Source organism: Mercenaria mercenaria, chromosome 2 (assembly GCF_021730395.1).
Source record: "Mercenaria mercenaria strain notata chromosome 2, MADL_Memer_1, whole genome shotgun sequence".
Lineage (NCBI taxonomy): Eukaryota > Metazoa > Mollusca > Bivalvia > Venerida > Veneridae > Mercenaria > Mercenaria mercenaria.
The window spans coordinates 83,646,131-83,667,163 of record NC_069362.1 but is presented as its reverse complement, the minus strand read 5'-3'; the positions used below and the strand labels follow the sequence as shown (position 1 = coordinate 83,667,163).

Here is a 21,033-nt window from a genome sequence, read left to right as displayed (position 1 = left end):
CTTCAGGAGTAGCAGATGCCTTCAGTGCTGTAAACATACATCCAATATACCTTGGAAGTAGCACATGCTTCCAGTGCGTACATATACAGACCCATCTACTTCAGGAGCAGTAGATGCTTCCAGTGCTATACACATACATCCAATATACCTTGGAAGAAGCACATGCTTCCAATGCTGTACATATACAGACCCATCTACTTCAGGACTAGCAGATACTTCCACTGCTGTAAACATACATCCAGTATACCTTGGAAGTAGCAGATGCTTTCAATGCTGTACATATACAGACCCTTCTACTTCAGGAGTAGCAGATGCTTCCAGTGCTGTACACATACAGACCCATCTACTTCAGGAGTAGCACATGCTTCCAATGCTGTACATATACAGACCCATCTACTTCAGGAGTAGCACATGCTTCCAATGCTGTACATATACAGACCCATCTACTTCAGGAATAGCACATGCTTCAAATGCTGTACATATACAGACCCATCTACTTTAGGAGCAGCAGATACTTCCACTGCTGTATACATACATCCAATATACCTTGGAAGTAGCAGATGCTTCCAATGCTGTACATATACAGACCCATCTACTTCAGGACTAGCAGATACTTCCCTGCTGTATACATACATCCAAATATACCTTGGAATAGCAGATGTTTCCAATGCTGTACATATACAGACCCTCTGCTTCGGAGAGCAGATGCTTCCAGTGCTGTACACATACAACCATCTACCTTGGGAAAGTAGCACATCTTCAATGCTGTACATATACAAACCCATCTACTTCAGGAGTAGCAAAAGTTTCCCAAATGCTGTACATATACAGCCCCATCTATTTATCAGGAATAGCACATGCTTAAAATGCGTACAATACCCTCTACTTTAGGAGCAGCGAACTTCCACTGCTGTATACAACACCCAAATATACCTTGGAAGTAGCAGATGCTTCCAATGCTGTACATATACAGACCCATCTACTTCAGGAGCAGCAGATACTTCCACTGCTGTATACATACATCGAATATACCTTGGAAGTAGCAGATGCTTCAAATGCTGTACATATACAGACCCATCTACTTCAGGAGTAGCACATGCTTCCAATGCTGTACATATACAGACCCATCTACTTCAGGAGCAGCAGACACTTCCAGTGCTGTACACATACATCCAATATACATTGGAAGTAGCAGATGCTTCCAATGCTGTACATATACAAACCCATCTACTTCAGGAGCAGCAGATGCTTCCAGTGCTGTACACATACATCCAATATACATTGGAAGTAGCAGATGCTTCCAATGTTGTACATTATACAGACCCATCTATTTCGGGAATAGCCGTGCTTCAGTGCTGTACACATAACATCCAATATACTTTGGAAGTAGCACATGCTTCCAATGCTTTTACAATACAGACCCATCTACTCAGGAGCAGCAGATACTTCCATTGCTGTACACATACATCCAATATCCCTTTGGAAGAAAGCACATGCTCCAATGCTGTACATATACACAACCATCTACTTCAGGAATAGCAGTGCTTCCAGTGCTGTACACATACATCCATTACCTTGAAGTAGCATGCTTCCAATGCTGTACATATACACACAATCTACTTCAGGAATAGCAAGCTTCCAGTGCTGTACACTACTTTCAATTATACTTGGATGTCACATGCTTCCAGTGCTGTACATATACAGACCCATCTACTTCAGGAGTAGCAGATGCTTCCAGTGCTGTACACATACATCCAATATACCTTAGAAGTAGCACATGCTTCCAGTGCTGTACATATACAGACCCATCTACTTCAGGAGCAGTAAGCTCCAGTGCTAACAACATAAAACATAATATAATTATGTTGAGGTCGTATGTAGCAAGCCACATACACTTTGAATGCGGTCCTAATGTTGCCTTTTCGAAAAAACATTTTCGTTCCTTTTTTTCTTTTTCTTTTTTTTTTTGGATTTTCCAGGGGGGGTCTGCACATGAATGTTGTGATGTATGTGATGTAATTTGACCTAATTCTACTCGATTTGTGCAATTTGTGTATTAGATAACTAATACACTTTTGATTTAAAAGAACTGAGATGATTTTTATTGATTTACTGTGGAAGTGCTGTGAACTTCGTGCCTACCCAAGAAAATCTAAGGGGAACAACTCTGAACTGACCAATAAACTGAAGCCAAGGCTTAAAATTAAATTAAGTTTGTTTGACCTTTACCTACCGACCCGATAAAATTGCCCCGACTCAAATAATTTTATTGCATTCCAGAGAAAAAAAATTTTTTTATTTTCTTATCAGAGGGAAAAACTGATTTTGCTGCTTGAAACTGGCGATTACTTTATTTAACCCATTCCTCCATACAGAAATATCCATATTAGGTAATAAATACCTATAGTGCTATCACCTTATAGAAAATCAATAACCAATAGAGGACTTATCAGTTTCTGTACCCTGTACATATAGGGGTATATTGGGAAAATGCTGCATATTTATACATGGTCACTTTAAATCAAAATTTCTGTATAATACAGTGATCTGACCTTTTTGTTGTAAATATAAATTTTATAGAGAAATAAATTTCCTTTCCAATGGTACCAGAATTATATGTGTTTGTTAATGTGAAAATCTTGAAACAGGCTTTTAAAGAGAGGCAAAACAGTTTTAGTGAACATTTTTTTAATTTTCAAACTTTTTAGGTTAAATTTTCTTATAATTATTTACATTATACATGTACAAAACTTAACAAAAACATAACAAATAATATTATATAACATATTTACACAACATAACTGTAAACTATTTTTAAATTTATATTCCATCTCTTGCACGGTGTTCTATTGTCAGTTTTTGTCCATAAACTTTTGAAAAATTCCAAGATTTAGAATTAAATAAAATCCACAGATTTACTTTGAAAATTTCACTTCCAGAACCACACATCTAAAATTAATTTTCTAAATATTCCATTAGTACTATTCACAGTTTTCATAATACTCAGTGCTCTTGCGAATGGTACAAGACATGGCACCCGTCCTTACATAAATGCACATTACATACACCACAGCCGTAAACTGTTTCTCTTCTCTTGTTGTGTATGCGCATATGAAACTTACAAGTAGTGCGGCGACCGGGTAACCTAATGTTCACGTGAACTCCCCATGTTCTCCTGAGCAACAAGTGGAAAGTTCTGACCAAGCTGATCACCAACAGATCTCTTCCTTTTGGCGTATCCAGCTATAAGTTGACGCTGAAGTTCAACACGAAAGTCAACATGACGAAATCGCTTCTTCTTCGTCAGCCTTGTTGACACTTCCTTGTACACAATGTAACTGTTCACTACTGCACAGTTGAACAAAAACCAGAACAGGTACTTCCACCACTTTTTTCCATTGCGACCGATATTGTAGTTCACTCTCAACTGATCGTGCAGATCAACACCACCCATATATTTATTGTAAGACCAGACACTGTGTGGTTGCTGCACCTGAACCACTTCTCTGTTCACACGCCTGTTAGCATCCCTGACATCATTTGGATTGCTCAGTGTCGATACATGGTGAACATGCTTTTTGTCCATCCAAGCACTGCCAGTTACGTTAGAATCACCCAACTGCAGAATTTTCATATCACCCCGGTTCTTTACATCGCGTGGTTTTTTCAGTTCTGCAGGAAAGCCGAGTCTGTTTATCCTTATGGTGCCACAAGCGTATAGTCCATTAGCAATCAAACTTTGCAGAAGCGGAAGTCCACTGAAAAAGTTATCAAAAAAAATCCATCTATTTGTATGTTGAATGTGTGATGTGATATCCGTTACTACATTGTGACCAAGTCCGTGCTCTCTCTCGTTGTTAGTTTTCCCAAGATAAAATTGAAATTTTGAAAGATATGCATTGTTCGAGTCACACAACATCCACACTTTAACACCACGTTTTATAGGCTTAGCCGGCATGTATTGTCGGAATGATAGACGCCCTGAGTACCTTATCATGGCCTCATCAACCGATACTTCTCTACCAAGTGTATATCCCTGCATGAAAGTGTCAACAAGAACAGTCATTATTTCGCGTATCTTGAAAAGTCTGTCATACCCTTCCCGTCCGCGTACTGGTTCTTCTTCACGATTACTCACATGAAAGTACTGACTGATTTTCACAAAGCGGTTACATGTCATTGTCTGCTGAATTCCAGTATTGCCTACAAACGGATCGCTTGACCAATACATCTCCATCTGTGGTAGCTGCTGAATGCCCATTACCATGTTGACAGCTAAGAAAGCACGTATCTCTGGTTCAGTTACGTCTTCCCAGTACTTATCGTGACCCTCTCTTGCCTGCTTCCAAGCTGCATAACTGTTTGTGTAACGCACGATCATGGCTATCAGACGGACAGGGAACATAAGCCAGAAATAATCCAGGGGGGTTGCAGACTCAGTATCAAACCCGTCAGGAAGGTTTGGACCATGCTGCTCTACAAAATCTTCAATCTGAAAATAGAAAAGAAAACAAAATGTTCTTATTTCTATAAATACATTGTGGATTTTACTATTTTTAGTACATTCAAGCAGTAACATGTATCTGGCAATCAAAAGCACATGATCACATCTTAGACAATAAAAGTGCTAATTTTTATTATTTTATTTTATTTATTTTGGTTTTTTTTTTTTTTTTACATAACAAGTTTAGTTACCAAAAACTTGATATTCGGTCAAAAATGTATATATTGTAAGTTTTGAACTGTCATACAACGTACCACTGGATCAGTGAAATGAGATGTCCATTCATCATTTCTGACAGGCACATCATCATTGTCATCATCATCTGAGGATTCCTCATGTACCAAAGGAATCTCAACATCAGACCCAATATCCTCGGGGCCCGAAGCCCGAGAAATCAGACGCATCGGAATCGCTATCGTAAAGCTGTGCCATATTGCATACAGATTCAAATTGTGATTTATTGTAAATATAATGAAGTGAAACTTTTGGTGTTCTCACGCGAACTGAAGCAAAGCTGTTTTCGTTTACATGCGTTTTACAAACGTTGTAGACACTAGCCAATCATTAAAATTTAGTTACATGCCTAATTTGCATAGTCTCTCCATCATACTTCAATAATTTTACGCAAGATTACGTAACAACTTCCTGTCATAAATGCTATGTTCCTTACCTGCTAGATAATCCGTAATATACAACTCCATTTTTTTTGTTTTGACACAACTTCAAACACACATGCCGAACAGCCTCGGGTCACGCGCGTGACCTATGGAATTTACTATTTTCGATTGGCCAGTTAATTTTACTTACGACCTTGACTGTCTATTTTTGGTTTTGAGTTGGAAAACCCTGTACTAAAAGCGAAATTTTCCATTGAAATAGGCATGCGCAGCATGTGTGACCTTCATGACCGCCTGGGAAAATTACTGTTAGCCTTCGAAGATTATTGTTTATTTACGACAAAACTTTAAATAGTAACTACATGTTTTTTCTGTTTAGATCATTTTATAAATGAACAAAGCTTACCATATTACCTTTTCGGCGATTCCATTCGCAATATATTGCTTTTAATTTTGATTTGAAAAACGAGGTCCGAGAAAGGCGTATATATCGGGCGACTGATAGAAGCTAAGAAGAGCGTAGCCATACGGCGCCCGATAAGGTACAAACAAAGCGTATCTATACGGCGGCCGATAGAGTACAAAAAAGGCGTAGCTGTGGGGGAATGGGTTAACAAATGCATTAATAATTACGGCAAATAAGAAAGTAACCCGCGGTTAGCTAGTAGAAAATCGATAAAGCGGACTGTTTATTATCTCGTGTATTCCGAAAACGTGTCAACTTTGCCGATAACGTTGCCTAAGGCCATTAGGATGCAGACGACAATCAAACCGCTTATAACCGAAAGGCAATCTGACAAAAGGACATAATTTTACAAATCTAGTATCTAATTTACCCGCGAAACGTAAAGTATACCAAAACGTCATGCCGGTAATTTTCCATTCCACGAGCACGTGCGACCTATCGTAATATCTAATTTCCATCGCTCGACATTACTTTTGTTTACACATACACAAAAAACGCGCGTAGTGCATTCATTTTTTGTTATTATCCATCAATATTTTTAGCACCACTTAAGAAGTAATATAGTTTGAATTCTATAACGATTTTAATAAGATATCGACAGGAATGTAGGCAAAATTCTATAAAAACGGTCAAACTTAAATTTAGTTCTTTGTAAAATTTCAAACAGTGCGATCTTAATTATTTATTTATTTCTAAGGGTAAGTAAATGATAAATTCTATGTGCAGAAAGTTCAGACTTTTGACCAGAAAGTACAAAAAAAAACAGAATAAAAAAAACCTAAATAATGAAAAAGCGTCAGCAATTTAAATACATGGCGTAAAACGATTTTTGGCAAACAGATTTATGTTAGTGCGGCAAAATAGCTCACAGAGGTAGGATATCCACAATTATTGTTCGACACATTTACCTGTCAATTTATACAGGATATTGAATTCGCTTTAAAGAAGAAACTTTTTTATTGATTAATTTAAAGAACCGAGGCGGTACGATCATACAGTGATGTGTCATATGGCGCGAAAACATGACGTAATTCCATGACAGTCTTGGGCAACTATTCCACTTCTGATGCCATGATACCGACACACTTCTTTTAGCTCTTCAAAGGGGGTGTTAATTGATGATGAAAACAAGGACAATGACTAAGTTTATCAACAGAATAATTACCGATAATCGTTTACGCTTTTTATTTCGCTTTCAACCTTGGGTGGATTATGATTATTGTGTCCATATTTTTAGGACACTTTACAAAATAATCATTTTTCGGGAAATAAGTCTTGAGAAAGTGAAAATAACTAGTCCTAACACTTTTGGAAAATACGGTAGGGGCTAGACTTTGATTAATAATACTATCGATGCAGTCATTATGGAGAGCAACTAGATGGTGGAGATTACAAAAATACAGTGAAAAAAAATGTCTGCTGTAAAAAGGAAATTTAAGAAGAACAAATATGATTGATTACAAAGGAAACATAGTGTACATGAGAATATTAGTTAAATTATATTTGAAATTTGCTTGTACAAAATACTGCTTTCATAACAGTGACAGTATTGCAACAATTGACAGGCGAGTGGTGGGAAATTTAATTATCTGCGAAAATATATTATAAACTGACTTAATTGTTGATTTCAAAATGTCTTTAATCAGATATCGTTTTGAAATACATTTGTTCGAAGTGAGAAAATCTTAGTTTTTGAATTTCAAGAAATTGACAAGAGCGTAAATGTGTTGAAATATTACAGGCTAGATAGTTTAAATATTTTAATTTTGTTATGCCAGAACAAAGAGCTATAAAAATCTTATACTTCTTTTGCCAGGACAGTGGCATAATAAATGTCTGATGTCGGAAAACCCAATCTTGTTTCTGTTCTTAGTAACATGACCAATACGTGCAAGTAGCTTGAAGCTAAAAAATTATCACTTTTGCTTGCTTCTAAAACTCATAAAAAGTTATTATCTATTGAATTAAGCATCAAACACTTGTTGAAAATAAGCTGCAGTTCAATAGTGTGTTTAGATGCCAAATATCGCGTATTTTCGCGACTATATTGTTTTGTACTTTTAATTAATTTATTTATTTGGGTTTTACGGTGCACCAACACAGTATAGGTTATATGGCGCCAAACAGGACTACAAATTTTGGTTCCACATCTCATTTACATCGAAATAAAAACATGAGGTATGGAATCAAAATTTGCATACCTGCTGGAATCACAAAATTACTGCAAAACCAAGTGTTAAGACCCTATTAGTCGCCTCTTACGATCATGCAAGGGTAAGGCAGTGATTCCAATTCTTTTCATACACAGATCGTCCCAGAACCACATGGGGCTTGTACATTTAAGCGCAGATGTAGTGAAAACAGTCATGAAAACACTTTATATATATATATATAAAGAAAAAGTGTAGACATGAAAGATACTCAAAAACTTGGTGAACTTTGCCTTATGTGCAAACTAAGTCTGTGCCCATATTGTGTGTGCATGAATAGGGCTAGGGGTTTATATATTGCAAGCATACATTTAACAGAGCATCTTTAGAGATTATCTACAAGCAATAGGTATTAATAAATAGACTTTATTACTGAGACAACAAACATTTAAAAAACTAAAATATAATAAAATTGTTTACCTACCTACCTACCCACTGTAAAAATACTGGGTCGGTAAAGGTCAAACAAACTTAATTTTAATTTAGGCCCAACATAACACATTGGTCAAAAGTCAAAGAAAAATCAAATCGGTCCTTTTCCCAACAACTGATCAGGCAGACAAAATATGACCTACATTTGTTTAAATCTGTGGTATTCAATATACAACATGCACACTTTTCTCATGACTTACAGTGACAGTTATTTTATACCTTGTAGTGAGGCCCTGATAGAAAGTTTAGTAGTGCATGAAAATAAAGTAAAATAATGCATAAGTTCCATTAAGGTTTCGATGGAGGCCTTGAGAAACAAAAATCAAACAACACCAAATCATAAAGAAAGAGTTGTTTGACATGAAAATTGAACAGCATGTAAAACATGTATATTACTTTACGAAACAAGTGTCAGTATACTGATATAAACATTGAATTCCGGAAAAGGGCTGCCTAAAGGGGCTCCACTTCCGGACAGTTAAACGCCTTTAAAAACTCACCATTTTCAAAGAACAGTTACACATGTTCGTTTTGATGCATTTGCAATAGCGTGCGAGTGGTGAAATTTTGCATAACAAGGTGGAACACAGTTTTCAGCAATTGTTTATCTTTATTTCTTTACATATGGCATTCATTTTCAAAGGGAGACAACTGTTCCCGATTATTGTAAGTACAAATGGCATTCATTTTCAAAGGGAAACAACTTTTTCCGATTATTTTAAGTAATCTTTGAGAAAAAGTTGTCTCCTTTTGAAAATGAATGCCATTTGTAAAGAAAAAAAAGATAAACAATTGCTGAAAACTATGTTCCACCTTGTTACGTGAAATTTCACCACTCGCACTCTATTGCAAATGCATCAAAACAAACATGTGTAACAGTTCTTTGAAAATGGTGAGTTTTTAAAGGCATTTAACTGTCCGGAAGTGGAGCCCCTTTAGGCAGCCTTTTTCCGGAATTCAATGTTTATATCAGTATACTGACACTTGTTTCGTAAAGTAATATACATGTTTTACATGCTGTTCAATTTTCATGTCAAACAACTCTTTCTTTCTATGATTTGGTGTTGTTTGATTTTTGTTTCTCAAGGCCTCCATCGAAACCTTAAAGAAATTTTACAACATTAGGAAACGTTATTAAGTTTTGATCTTTTAGCCAAAGTTATTTATTGTTCTCAATGGTAATACATTGGTTTACACAAAATTTATATACTGAAATGTAAAATGTATATATCCAACAATGAGAAATTACAAAAAAAGTTAAATTGGTATCACATTTGTGCAACAAAGTAGCTAGACTGGTTATATTCATCATTTCAGTGAATCATTTTGAAAGTGTTTCTTATGCTTTAGTCAGCATTGCTCTTACTGTTCAAGAGTACTTTGCTGCAAATAATGTAACACAAAAAGTCATTGTCATCAAATGAAATTACAACATTTTAAGGTAGTGGTTGTAATTACAACATTTTAAAGTAGCTGATATGTAATGACTCTCTGCAATGTATTTTAAACAATACAACATTCTCTGGATGGAACTCTCAGGATCATTGCTTTCCATGAAAAACGAATAAATGCTGAAAAAGCATATGGAGATTACTTAATTTGATGATTTTCGTTACAGGTCAACTACCTTAAACAAACTACATGTATAAGGTGTTTTATTTGTTGTTGTAAACAAAGTAAGAGGGTAACTTCAGATATCAACATTAATTTTCAGCTTAAACTGTTTACACAACTTGAAAGTTTTTTTTGTTGGGGCCTCTCATTTACAATTATAAATATCAATAATTATCACCTGAATTGAGTGCATTCCTGAGTGGAAAATATTAATGGTTAAATGGTGTAGGGGTTTGTTTACATTATAAAATCTTTAATAACTTCTTTCATGCAAATTTTTGGTATGGTTTTGGTAAGCTTATAATAAAGAGCATGTCATTCTCTTTCACTCAGATTTTTTTCATGAGTTTTTGACTCTTGGCTAGTCTTGGATTTTTACTTTATTAAAAGACAAAAGGAAGTTCAGTATAGGTTCTTTCAGTGTTGAAAGTAGACTGAACTTACACTATACTCTATTGAATTTATTTAGCTGTGGAGACTTTTGATATAGACTATAATTTGGGAAATCCTAAAATCATTGAAAAACAGTCAATACAAGAGTTGTCCATTTTGCTTCAGATATTTTGAGAAAGTCATTTTTTAAATATTGATATTTCTATTTTTACATGGAGAGGAGGAAAATCATAAATATATTTAATAAATTGTTGCACTTAGCTATCATTTCGCTATGAAAAAAAATATGTAAAGATGAATTTGAATTTTTTAGGTACCATCGAAATGTACTTTGTATTAACTAAATCACATACAATTTGACATGCATGCAAATACTTCAACTTGTGCTTAAAGTGAAGCCTTTCAATTTTCACTAAACAGAAATAAAAAATTAAGCTTAAGAAGTTCCACAGCTGGTTAAAGTCACCCTCATCTACACAGACCTGGATCCAGGGGGGTGGGGGGAGGGGGGAGGCCAGTGCCGATTCCCTGTCCCTAGGGGCCTGAGAAGTGACCTACACTTACCAAAGTTTTGACTCAGAAATGCACCAGAACCCACCATTTCACACTTGTATTAAAAAAAATCATGGACCCTCTTCGATACCTACCCCAAATATTGAACTATAAATATAATGTGGTTTTTATATGCCTCCATCACCTCCTATGTCCAGATTAATAATATCTGGGTACTCGGATTTTAGACCGAAATATGTAACAAAGGCCACCATCACCATTTTATTCCTGTCAAAAGATGCAACAGAGGTCAACATTCCGGGCCCCCCACCTCTATCCCTGTCAACTGTAAGTCAATATATTTCAGCATTTTAAACCAAAATGACCATATGTGGTGATAGAGAATAGGTTTTAACGCATTTTCAGGCCGAGGCTATATACACAGCTGTGAATAGTATATTACAGACACTGCAGCCGTGTCCCTACTTCCATTATTGAGTTTATTCACAGACTTAGAAAACATCAAATTTCTTTGTTAAGTTCTGTGTTTAGGTCAACTTTTCTCCTTAACAGTCAAAGCTATTGCTTTAAAACTTGAAGCACTTATTGGCCATTAAAAGCTGACTTTGCACAGCAAGTACCGTAACTCTACATTGCTTTTTGCAAGAATTATGGCCCCTTTTGGACTTAGAAAATCAGGTTTTCTTGGTTAAGTTTTATGTTTAGGTCAGAGATCTTTTCTCCTAAACTATCAAAGCTATTGCTTTAGAACTTGCAACACTTGTTACCATCAAAAGCTGACTCTGTACAGCAAGAAACAAAACTCTATCCTGCTTTTTGCAAGAATTATGGCCCCTTTTGGACTTAGAAAATATCAGATTTCTTGGTAAAGTTTTGTGTTTAGGTCAACTTTTCTCCTCAACAGTCAAAGCTTTTGCTTTAAAACTTGGAGCAGTCATTCACCATTAAAAGCTGACTCTGCATGTAGCAAGTACCATAACTCTACATTGCTTTTTGCAAGAATTATGGCCCCTTTTGGACTGAGAAAATATCAGATTTCATGGTTAAGTTTTGCGTTTAGGTCAACTTTTAACCTTAACAATCAAAGCTATTGCTTTAAAACTTGGAGCAGTTATTTACCATTAAAAGCTGACTCTGCACAGCAAGTACTGTAACTCTACATTGCTTTTTGCAAGAACTATGGCCCCTTTTGGACTTAGAAAATGTAACAACTCCATGCAAATAGATACCTGCTTTGTATATACCAGAGGTAGGCAGAGTTTAGTACCAAAATTGATTATGCTTTCAAATCCATTGAACGGGATAATTACTACACCTGGACCGTAAGGCTTCCACGTATACACAAGTCTGTGTCGTGTTTTGACTGGTAAATGCTTACAAAATCTCTACCCGGTTAAACTAAACGATCACACTTCCAACCATCAAAGTCTCTCTCTGTTCATAAAACTGGATAAAAAAAATGTTTACTGCCTGTTATTAATACTAGTCTATTTTTGGTAAACTGTAAGGGCCATTTTATACACTTGTTTGATAATCGATAAGTTCCATTATCTCGACGGAACCTTACCGTGTAAGAAGGCTGTATAAAGTGCTAAATTTGATTCAGATAAAGTAAATTGTTCCATTTCACATTTTGAATCACATCAAACAGTGCCAAACGTAGCGCACAAACATCAAAACAACCTGAACTTGCGATAATGTTACCAAAAGTTACTGTGAATTTATGATATTTTGTCCTGTTTGATTTGAGATAATAATTGGGGTGTAGAATTCTTTTAGGAAGTAATACAGGTGGCTTGCGGAAGGTCCATGGTTCTACACATTTGCACATGTATGTCTAAAATAATTCTTAAAGCTGACATTAAACTAAACAAATCTATCATTTACCAGTAAATAAATATACATATGTATACTAGGTTAACATGATGGTAAAGATATTTTTAACAAACGGTAGATGTTTACATGCAGTGTAATTAGATGTATTATTAAACCATTCACTTCCCCATGGCATATATGATTGGTCTCTTATAATGAAATAAATGTTCTGTTTTTATTAGACCAGATACAAGACCAGGTTTACTGTCCAAAGACACTGCCAGAAAGCATGCACAACACAGGAAAGAAAAAGTTGCGAATGAGAAAAACAAGAAAAAACCACAGGCTGTACTTGAGAAGGAAAAGAGGGAGGAAGGATTAAGGGCCAGTATATCCAGTGAAAATAAAGGGTTCTCATTGCTGCAGAAGATGGGATATAAACCAGGAATGGCTATTGGAAAATCAGGTTTGTGTTGAAAATGTTGCTGATAGTGATAATTGTATATAAGGCCAGAGTTTTTTTATCTTTCGTTTTACGGGAGATTTTTGAAAAATGAGCAGGGGGAGGAGGGAATAAAAATAAAAATAAAAAGCTTGAAAGTGAGCATCTCGGAAAAAAATAAAAATAAAATAGAATTTTTTAAGATTTTTTTTATTTTGATGAACTTTCGTTTCAAGTTTTGTTTACTTGTGGTTGTGTCCAGTAATTAATATTGTGATGTATTGTTATGTTTTAAGACTATAAAAGCGATTTATACAGGATGAACAGTGAACAAAATTTTCATGCATGATTGTGAATAAACTGCTTCAGGCACTAACTCACACTGGCAAGTCTTTAAATTCAGAAAGCTTGTTTTACTTAATTTAAGTGGAAAAACAAAATTATTTATCTGTTACAACAGCCACAGTAAATTTCAGTGACAGCAAGTAGAGACTAAACACATCTGGTATAAAGTGGCTTAGTAGTGTAGTAGTTTTGATGGTTTGGTTTGCTTGCATCTTCTGCTGTGTAACCTCTGCTTTTTATACATAATATTTACTTATTGTATCTTTCACCAATATCATCTTTAACGAGCTAACTTTACAGTTTATGCCAGCTCATAATATACCGGATTTATCAGCAAAATAAAGTATTTAATAACTCTGAATAACAGTCACAGTGCAGAGGCAAGATTTTTTTTTCAGTGATGAAAAACGAAAGATAATCTAGCAAAAAGTAATCTGAAAATTTACCTCATTTAACTCTGGTAATTTGCACCTTTTTATAATACACTTAGTTCAAGTACTGAAGTTGCTTCTGTAATTTGCACCTTTTTATACTACACTAAGTTCAAGTACTGAAGTTGCATCACTTTTTGTCAAAATATTGTCTCCAATAAAAAGTATTCTTTATTATTCTTTATACATTTATGAATCTATTGAAGTTACAAAAGAAATGGACCATCTGTCTGAGATTTTGCCAACACTACCAGCTGCTTTATGCCAGACAGTCCCAAGCCTGTGTAAGTGTGAGGGGTCACCATTGAAATAAAAATGTAAAAAAATCTGCTGTTACAAACATTTATTTGTTCTGCAAACAACTAATGTTTTGAATAAAATTTAATGTCAACGCACCTTTGATATGTATTACCTTTCTAATGGCAACTTGTAAGTTGAATCTATTGAAACAAAATGTGAGTAAGACAATCTTTAGACAATTTAATACTTTTAATACTGTCACTTTTATGAAAGGAGTATTATGTACAATAGTATTATTTCCCGAAAAATATATATTTTGAAAAGTGTCTAAAAATATTTGGACACAATCATCGTCAATACCACCCTTTGTAAAAGAGAGAAAAAAAACGTTAAAGATTATCGTAATTATTCAGTGATAAACTAAGTAATGTTGACCTTGTTTTCATGATCAATTTACACCCCCTCTAAGAGCTAAAAGAAGTGTGTCAGTATCTTGACATCTGAAGCGGAGATCAAAGCGGTATTTTGCGGCTCGAGATTGTAAAGGCATTACGTCATGTTTTCGCGCCATGTGACATATCACTGTCTGATTGTACCGCATCGGTTCTTAAAATTGCTGAGAAATAGAAATCAATAAAAAATCTCTTCTTTAATTTGTTATCAAAAGCGAATGCGCTATATCCCGTATAAAAAGGGAATGTCTCGAACGATAGTTACTGTAGTGGATATCCTACCTCTGTGACCTATTTGCCCTCAAGGAATTTACATTATTGTTTGACAAGAAAAACTTTTAAATTGTTGGTCAAAAAATACATGTACACAAGATTCATTATAAACTTATTAAAAACCGCAGTGACACACATTGCTTTATTTTAAAATCGCATTTCTATTTACGTTCACGAGGTCACGTAACCTATTCTGCCGCACTAACAGAAATCTGTTTGCCAAAAATCGTCTTACTCCATGTATTGTAATCGCAGCCGCTTTTCATTATTTAAGATTTTTTTATTCTGTTTTTGTACTTTCTGGTCAAAAGTCTGAATTTTAAGCCCATAGTATTCATCATTTATTTACTTTTAGAAAGAAATAAGTAACTAAGATCGCGCTGTTTTGAATTTTTACAAATGATAATATGAAAATTCGACCGTTTTTATAGAATTTTGCCTACATTTCTGTCGATATCTTATTAAAATCATTATAGAATTCAAAAAGTATTATTTCTCAAGGGTGTTGAAAACTTGAAGCGAAAATATATAAAAATGAATGCACTACGCACGGTTTTTGTGTACGTGTCGATGTAAATAGATGTTACGATAGGTTACACGTCTTGTGAATGGAAAATTACCGGCATGACGTTTTGATATCTTTACGATTCGCGGGTAAATTCCAGTCAATCCAGGTAGCGACTGAACCATCTCAAAGTTTGTTGATGTTTTGTAGATGTAATTTCTGAATTTTGGTAAAGTAACGACGTAAAAAAACCACTTCGCCCGATCGGCCGAGTACACAGCGAGTCCACTCGTCCTACTCAGACTTAACTCGCCAATGCGAGCAGGCGAGTGGAATTTTACAAACCCCGTTAATGCCGATAAATGTACGGCAAAACACGATATTTTGCACGCGTTAAACTCCCTTCCTGTGAAATTACGTCCAGATGAAAATACACTAATTTTATTATCCCCCGACGAAAGTCGGAGGGATATAGTTTTGGCGTTGTCCGTCCGTCCGTCCGTCCTTCCGTCCGTCTTTTCCCCTCCGTCCGTCCGTCCTTCCGTCTTTCCGTCCGTCCGTCCGAGCCATATCTAGGAAAAAGGTTGGGAATATTTATTTAAAAACTTCATATACATGTTCACCACTATGAGTTCTTGCGGCCCGTCAAATTTCAGTCAGATTGCCCAAGTAACACCAGAGTTATGGCCCCTTAGAAGTTTTAGTATTAACTATAGGGTACTATAAATATGGCAATTTCTGCATCATAACTTTTGATATATTTGACTTAGAACTATGAAACTTAAACAGAATTTAGATCACCATAATGTGGTTGTGTACACACAATTTCATTCGGATTTATTTTGTAAATTAAGAGTTATTGCCCTTTAATTGTATAAAAATCCACATATTTGTACATAACGAACTTACCATTTGGTAGAATTTCATTAAATTTCTTTCATTCTTTTCCATGAACATTATTGTAAACATGTGAAGCTGTGTACCCACACCTGGTCACCCCCTTACCTTGATCACACACCTCCCCCTGACACCCCCCCCCCCCCCCCAAAAAAAAAAAAAAAAAATTCCTTATTTTAGATTTTTTTCAAACAAACTTCATATACATGTTCCCCACTATGAGGTTATGGGGCCCATCAAGTTTCAGACAGATTGCCCAAGTAACACCAGAGTTATGGCCCTTAGAAATTTCTAGTGATATGGCAATTTCTGCATCGTAACTTTTGATATATTTACCTAGAACTATGAAACTTTAACAGAATTTAGAGCACTATAATGTGGTTGTGCACAGACAGTTTTGTACGGATTCTTTTGTAACTTCAGATTTATGCTCTTTAATTGTCTGAAAATCCCATAATTTATTTGTACATAACAAACTTACCATTTGGCAGAATTTCATTAAGTTTCTTTCATTCTTTTATATGAACATTTATTATAAACATGTGAATTGCGCACCCACACCTGGTCACCCACTTGCCTTGGTCACACACCCTCCCCCTCTCCCCCCCCCCCCCCCCCCCCCCCCCCCCCAAAAAAAAAAATTTATTTTTTTCATTTCTTATTTTAGATTTTTTTCAAACCTTCCAAGTTGTACCATTCCCCCACCTCACTTCTCCACCCAGTCATGCCCACCACTGATCATGCATCCTCTCCCCCCCCCCCCACCCCCACCAACTTCACCCTTTTACCCTTTTTTTTTTTTCATGTTTTAATTTCAATCAATATTTATAATCAACATGTGAAATTTTGTTTCCCTCTCCCCGTTCCCCTGCACCCCCACCCCCCTAAAAAAATAAATATATACATATATGTATATATACATATATAATATTCCATTCCTTTTTTTTTTTTTAAATGTTCAAACCTTCAACATGTTAAGTTGTGACTGCACAAACCTTGCCCTCACCATGTTCAGATATCTTACCTGTGTTCTCTTAAGGAAACTGTCCTTTAAGTTCAAATTACATGTTAAACAGCAACACCTGGTGCCAAACCACTCGAAGACAATATTTCGTTCCAGTTAAACTTCAAGCTCATATTTCAATTAACTGCATTTAATTATAAAAGCTAAGCTTATTACAGTAAGCATATCCCATTCAAATAAAATTCTTTAGTCAGGATCAAAGTATCATACATTTATTATGTACTCTTTAATTAAACATTTGTTTTCTGTTAAATTGATTTTGACTAATGAAATTATTTGCTTCTTATTAACATCCTTTCACTTTTTGCCAGATATATCTTTTTGCCATTCCTCACCACAAACCCTTTCGGCGGGGGATACCAATTCATCGAATTTGCTTGTTTTCTTTGGGGCTGTAAACAACCGACCGGCGGAAAAAATAAAATAAAACTCGGGAAAATGAATTTTAATTTTATTCCACTTTTGCAATATTTAGGACCGGCGCTCCCGTAAAACGAAAAATAAAAAAACTCTGGCCTAATATTATGCAACATCATCTCAAACTATAATGCTGAATTTTTTTTTTTTAAAGGAATGTTTACCTTAGTCCATCTGAGCTGAATGATCACAGATGAGCTGTTGTGATTGTACAATGTTCCTCATTAGCTTTTTTAGCTCACCTGAGCCAAAGGCTCATGTTGAGCTTTTGTGACCGCTCAATGTCCGTCGTCAGTCGTGTGTCATGTGTCTGTCAACATTTCTAAAAAAAACTTTTTGAAAACCACTTGCAGAATTACAACCAAACATCGGAATGATCTTTGGGTGGCCCCCTTTCAAAATTATTAAAAAAATTGAATTCCATGCAGAACTCTTGTTGCCCCTGGCAACTGAAAGGAAAAACTTAAAAATCTTCTTGTCCAAACTACAAGGCGTAGAGCCTTGAATTTGGGATGTGATATCATCAATGGTCCTCTATGAAGATTGTTTAAAATTTTGCCCCTGGGATGAAAAGAGGCCCCACCACTGGGGTCACAATTTTAAAATAGACTTGTATAGGGAAAAAAATTAAAAAATTTCTTGTCTAAAACCGCATGACCTAAGCCTTTGATATTTGGTTTATAGCATTGCCTTGTGGTCCTCCACGAAAATTATTCAAATTATAACCCTGGGGTGAAAAGCGGCCCTGCCCTGGGTGGTCTTTAGTTTTACATAGACTTGCGTAGGAAAAAATAAAAATCTTTTCTGAATGTTCAAGGCCTAGGCCTTGATATTTGATATGAAACATTTCCTAGTGGATCCTAACAAGATTGTCTAAATTTGCCTCTGGGTGAAAAGAGGCCCTGCCCTGGGGGTCAATTGTTATATGAAGTATATAGGAATATTAAAAATTCAAAAGTTATCAGATCATATTTCCTTGACTATTTAATTATAATTACCTGATAACCCTAAGCAATTAGGGGTCACTTTACTGTGACCTTGACTTACTGACCTGCTTTCTTGTTTTTTAAAATACAGCCTTGAACTTTGGGTGACATGTACAGTTTTGCACACCGATCATAAAACTGACTTTCAGTGACCATGAATGTGAAACTTCTCATGCATGGCTTGATAGATGTTCTTCAAACTTGGTCAGTAGCATTCAGCATTCTGAGACTGAATAAAAGGGTTACTTCTCATAACATTTATTTCTTTATAAATTTCAGTTGGAACATTTTGAGCTTGACTGTTTGAAACTTTTCATGTAGTAGAGCTTTTGTAATCACCCTTTCGTCAGCATCCATGTCCGGTTACGAAGGTTTTGCATGTAAGCAGGTTTCTGTACAACTACTAGGGCAAATGCTTTCAAACTAAACACATGTCTTTTGCAACATTAAATGACCCCCCCCCCCCCCCCACCCCCACAGGATAAGTTTCATAACTCTACTTTTATTTTGTCAAAATTATGCCCCTTTTTCCCTTTTTAACGTAAAATTTCAGATCTATGCAGAGCTCCAGATAAGCTTTTGGTGCAATTGGGTATTTACCCATCACTTTTTGTCTGAATTGGGTATTGGAAATTTGAATTGGGTAAAAATAATATCATTACCCAGCCTTTTCAGAAGTAAATGGGTATTTGCTTAAACCAATTGGGTATTTTACCAATCTCGCACTGACAATTGAGTATTTTTTTGCTTACAGTATACATGGTATATATCATTAAACAGGACTGACTAAGTATTTTAATGGCGTCCTTCAATGTTTAATACAAAAATGTATTTAAAATTGTAATGAATGTTTCATACTGTTGTTTTCTTTTTCACTTTTAATGCAGTCTGAGATCAGTTCATCCACAATGTCCCGAACGATGTGGTCACCGCAATATGCATTCTCCCAAAAGATGTCATCCAGTATTGGTGACACTACATCGTCACAAACAGATAACTGTCATTGTTGAACAGCAAATTATCCCACTAATTTGTTTGTTTGTGCTGCAACAATGTTTTTTCCTGCAACCTCTTTACATTTTATCAGCGTAAAATTGTTTACAAAGCGTCCAAATAACACCGATCAGCCGACTGAATGGTCCTGTTATTTTTCCGATAAATTGCAACCTGTTCTGCAGTAACGTATAACCAGTCAGTCAAATCTAGCGTTAAAGTCTCGTACCCGTTCTAGTTATAAGCAAAATGCGATACGCAAGCTATTTTTAACGAATTGGGTATTAGGAATTTTAATTGCGTTTCAGTACGCACACTGTATCAATTTAATTGGGTTTTCTGCAATTTTAATTGCGTAAATACGCAGCTTATCTGGAGCTCTGTCTATGTTTTGCATGTAAGCAGGTTTCTCAAAACATTTCTAAGCCAAATGCTTTCAGACATCACATTGTGAGATTGCATCATGTAATCTGTTATTAGATGGAAGGGCCTAAGAGCACTTACACTGGTCTTATTTACTGGCCTGTCCCATTTAGAATGCCCAGTTAGGCAGAGGTCTTGTTAATCTAGGTAATCATCATTGTTACACTTGATAGTTCACATTCTGTTTCAGCAAACAGTTTAGAATATACTAGAACAACTTGGTATATTTTCATTTTTGATGTTTTAAGGTGTTGGAAGAACAGAGCCTATCCCAGTTGAAGTGAAAACTGTAGGAGGGGGACTTGGGAGTGAGACCGAACAGAAGAGAAAGAAAGATGAGAGGGTTCAAATGCACAAATATTGGAGTGCAAAGAGACAAAAGATGGAAGTTGAACATAAACAAACCTTCATGAAACGAATGAATGAAAAAATGAGGAATAGAAATGTTGATAAAGACTTGTATAAAAGTCAGAAAGTTTGCGAACAGCTTGATTCACAGTTGGTAAGGATACAAATAGTCATGGAGTGATTCCCCTTTGAAACAATGAGTATAAATATGTGAATCATTAACATTAACCATACATCTCGTATAAAGCATATCTCAGCAGTAAGGTTTCTGTTACATAGGACATCAGGAAAATGTTAGTTCAAGCTTTGATCACAAAATATCAAATGTACTGACATTTTTAGGCAGGATATTTGTTATTTTTTTTAGCTCACCTGTCACAAAGTGACAAGGTGAGCTTTTGTGATCACGCAGCGTCCGTCGTCCGTCCGTGCGTCCGTCCGTGCGTCCGTAAACTTTTGCTTGTGACCACTCTAGAGGTCACATTTTTCATGGGATCTTTATGAAAGTTGGTCAGAATGTTCACCTTGATGATTTCTAGGTCAAGTTCGAAACTGGGTCACGTGCGGTCAAAAACTAGGTCAGTAGGTCTAAAAATAGAAAAACCTTGTGACCTCTCTAGAGGCCATATTTTTCACAAGATCTTCATGAAAATTGGTCAGAATGTCCACCTTGATGATATCTAGGTCAAGTTT

General features: G+C 35.7%; 2 protein-coding genes across 2 annotated transcripts in view; one reads left to right on the top strand and one right to left on the bottom strand.

Moving 5' to 3' along the window:
- Window positions 1-2,361: 2,361 nt before the first annotated feature.
- LOC128555253 (piggyBac transposable element-derived protein 4-like) lies at window positions 2,362-4,778 on the bottom strand. Its single transcript, XM_053537068.1, has one exon. It carries the CDS (start codon window positions 4,577-4,579, stop codon window positions 3,146-3,148), a length of 1,434 nt encoding a protein of 477 aa, XP_053393043.1. The 5' UTR covers window positions 4,580-4,778; the 3' UTR covers window positions 2,362-3,145.
- Window positions 4,779-6,609: 1,831 nt separating this feature from the next.
- LOC123564424 (G patch domain-containing protein 11-like) overlaps window positions 6,610-21,033 on the top strand; it is a 52,386-nt gene continuing 37,962 nt past the window's right edge. The window contains exons 1-3 of the mRNA XM_053526956.1: window positions 6,610-6,614; window positions 12,807-13,030; window positions 20,241-20,494. Of these exons, the coding sequence (XP_053382931.1) occupies window positions 6,610-6,614; window positions 12,807-13,030; window positions 20,241-20,494 (483 nt within the window). The remainder of the gene's footprint in view (window positions 6,615-12,806; window positions 13,031-20,240; window positions 20,495-21,033) is intronic.

Coding starts and splice junctions, on each gene's coding strand:
- LOC128555253 (XM_053537068.1), bottom strand. CDS start 4,579: ATGTTACTGCTTGAATGTACTAAAAATAGTAAAATCCACAATGTATTT.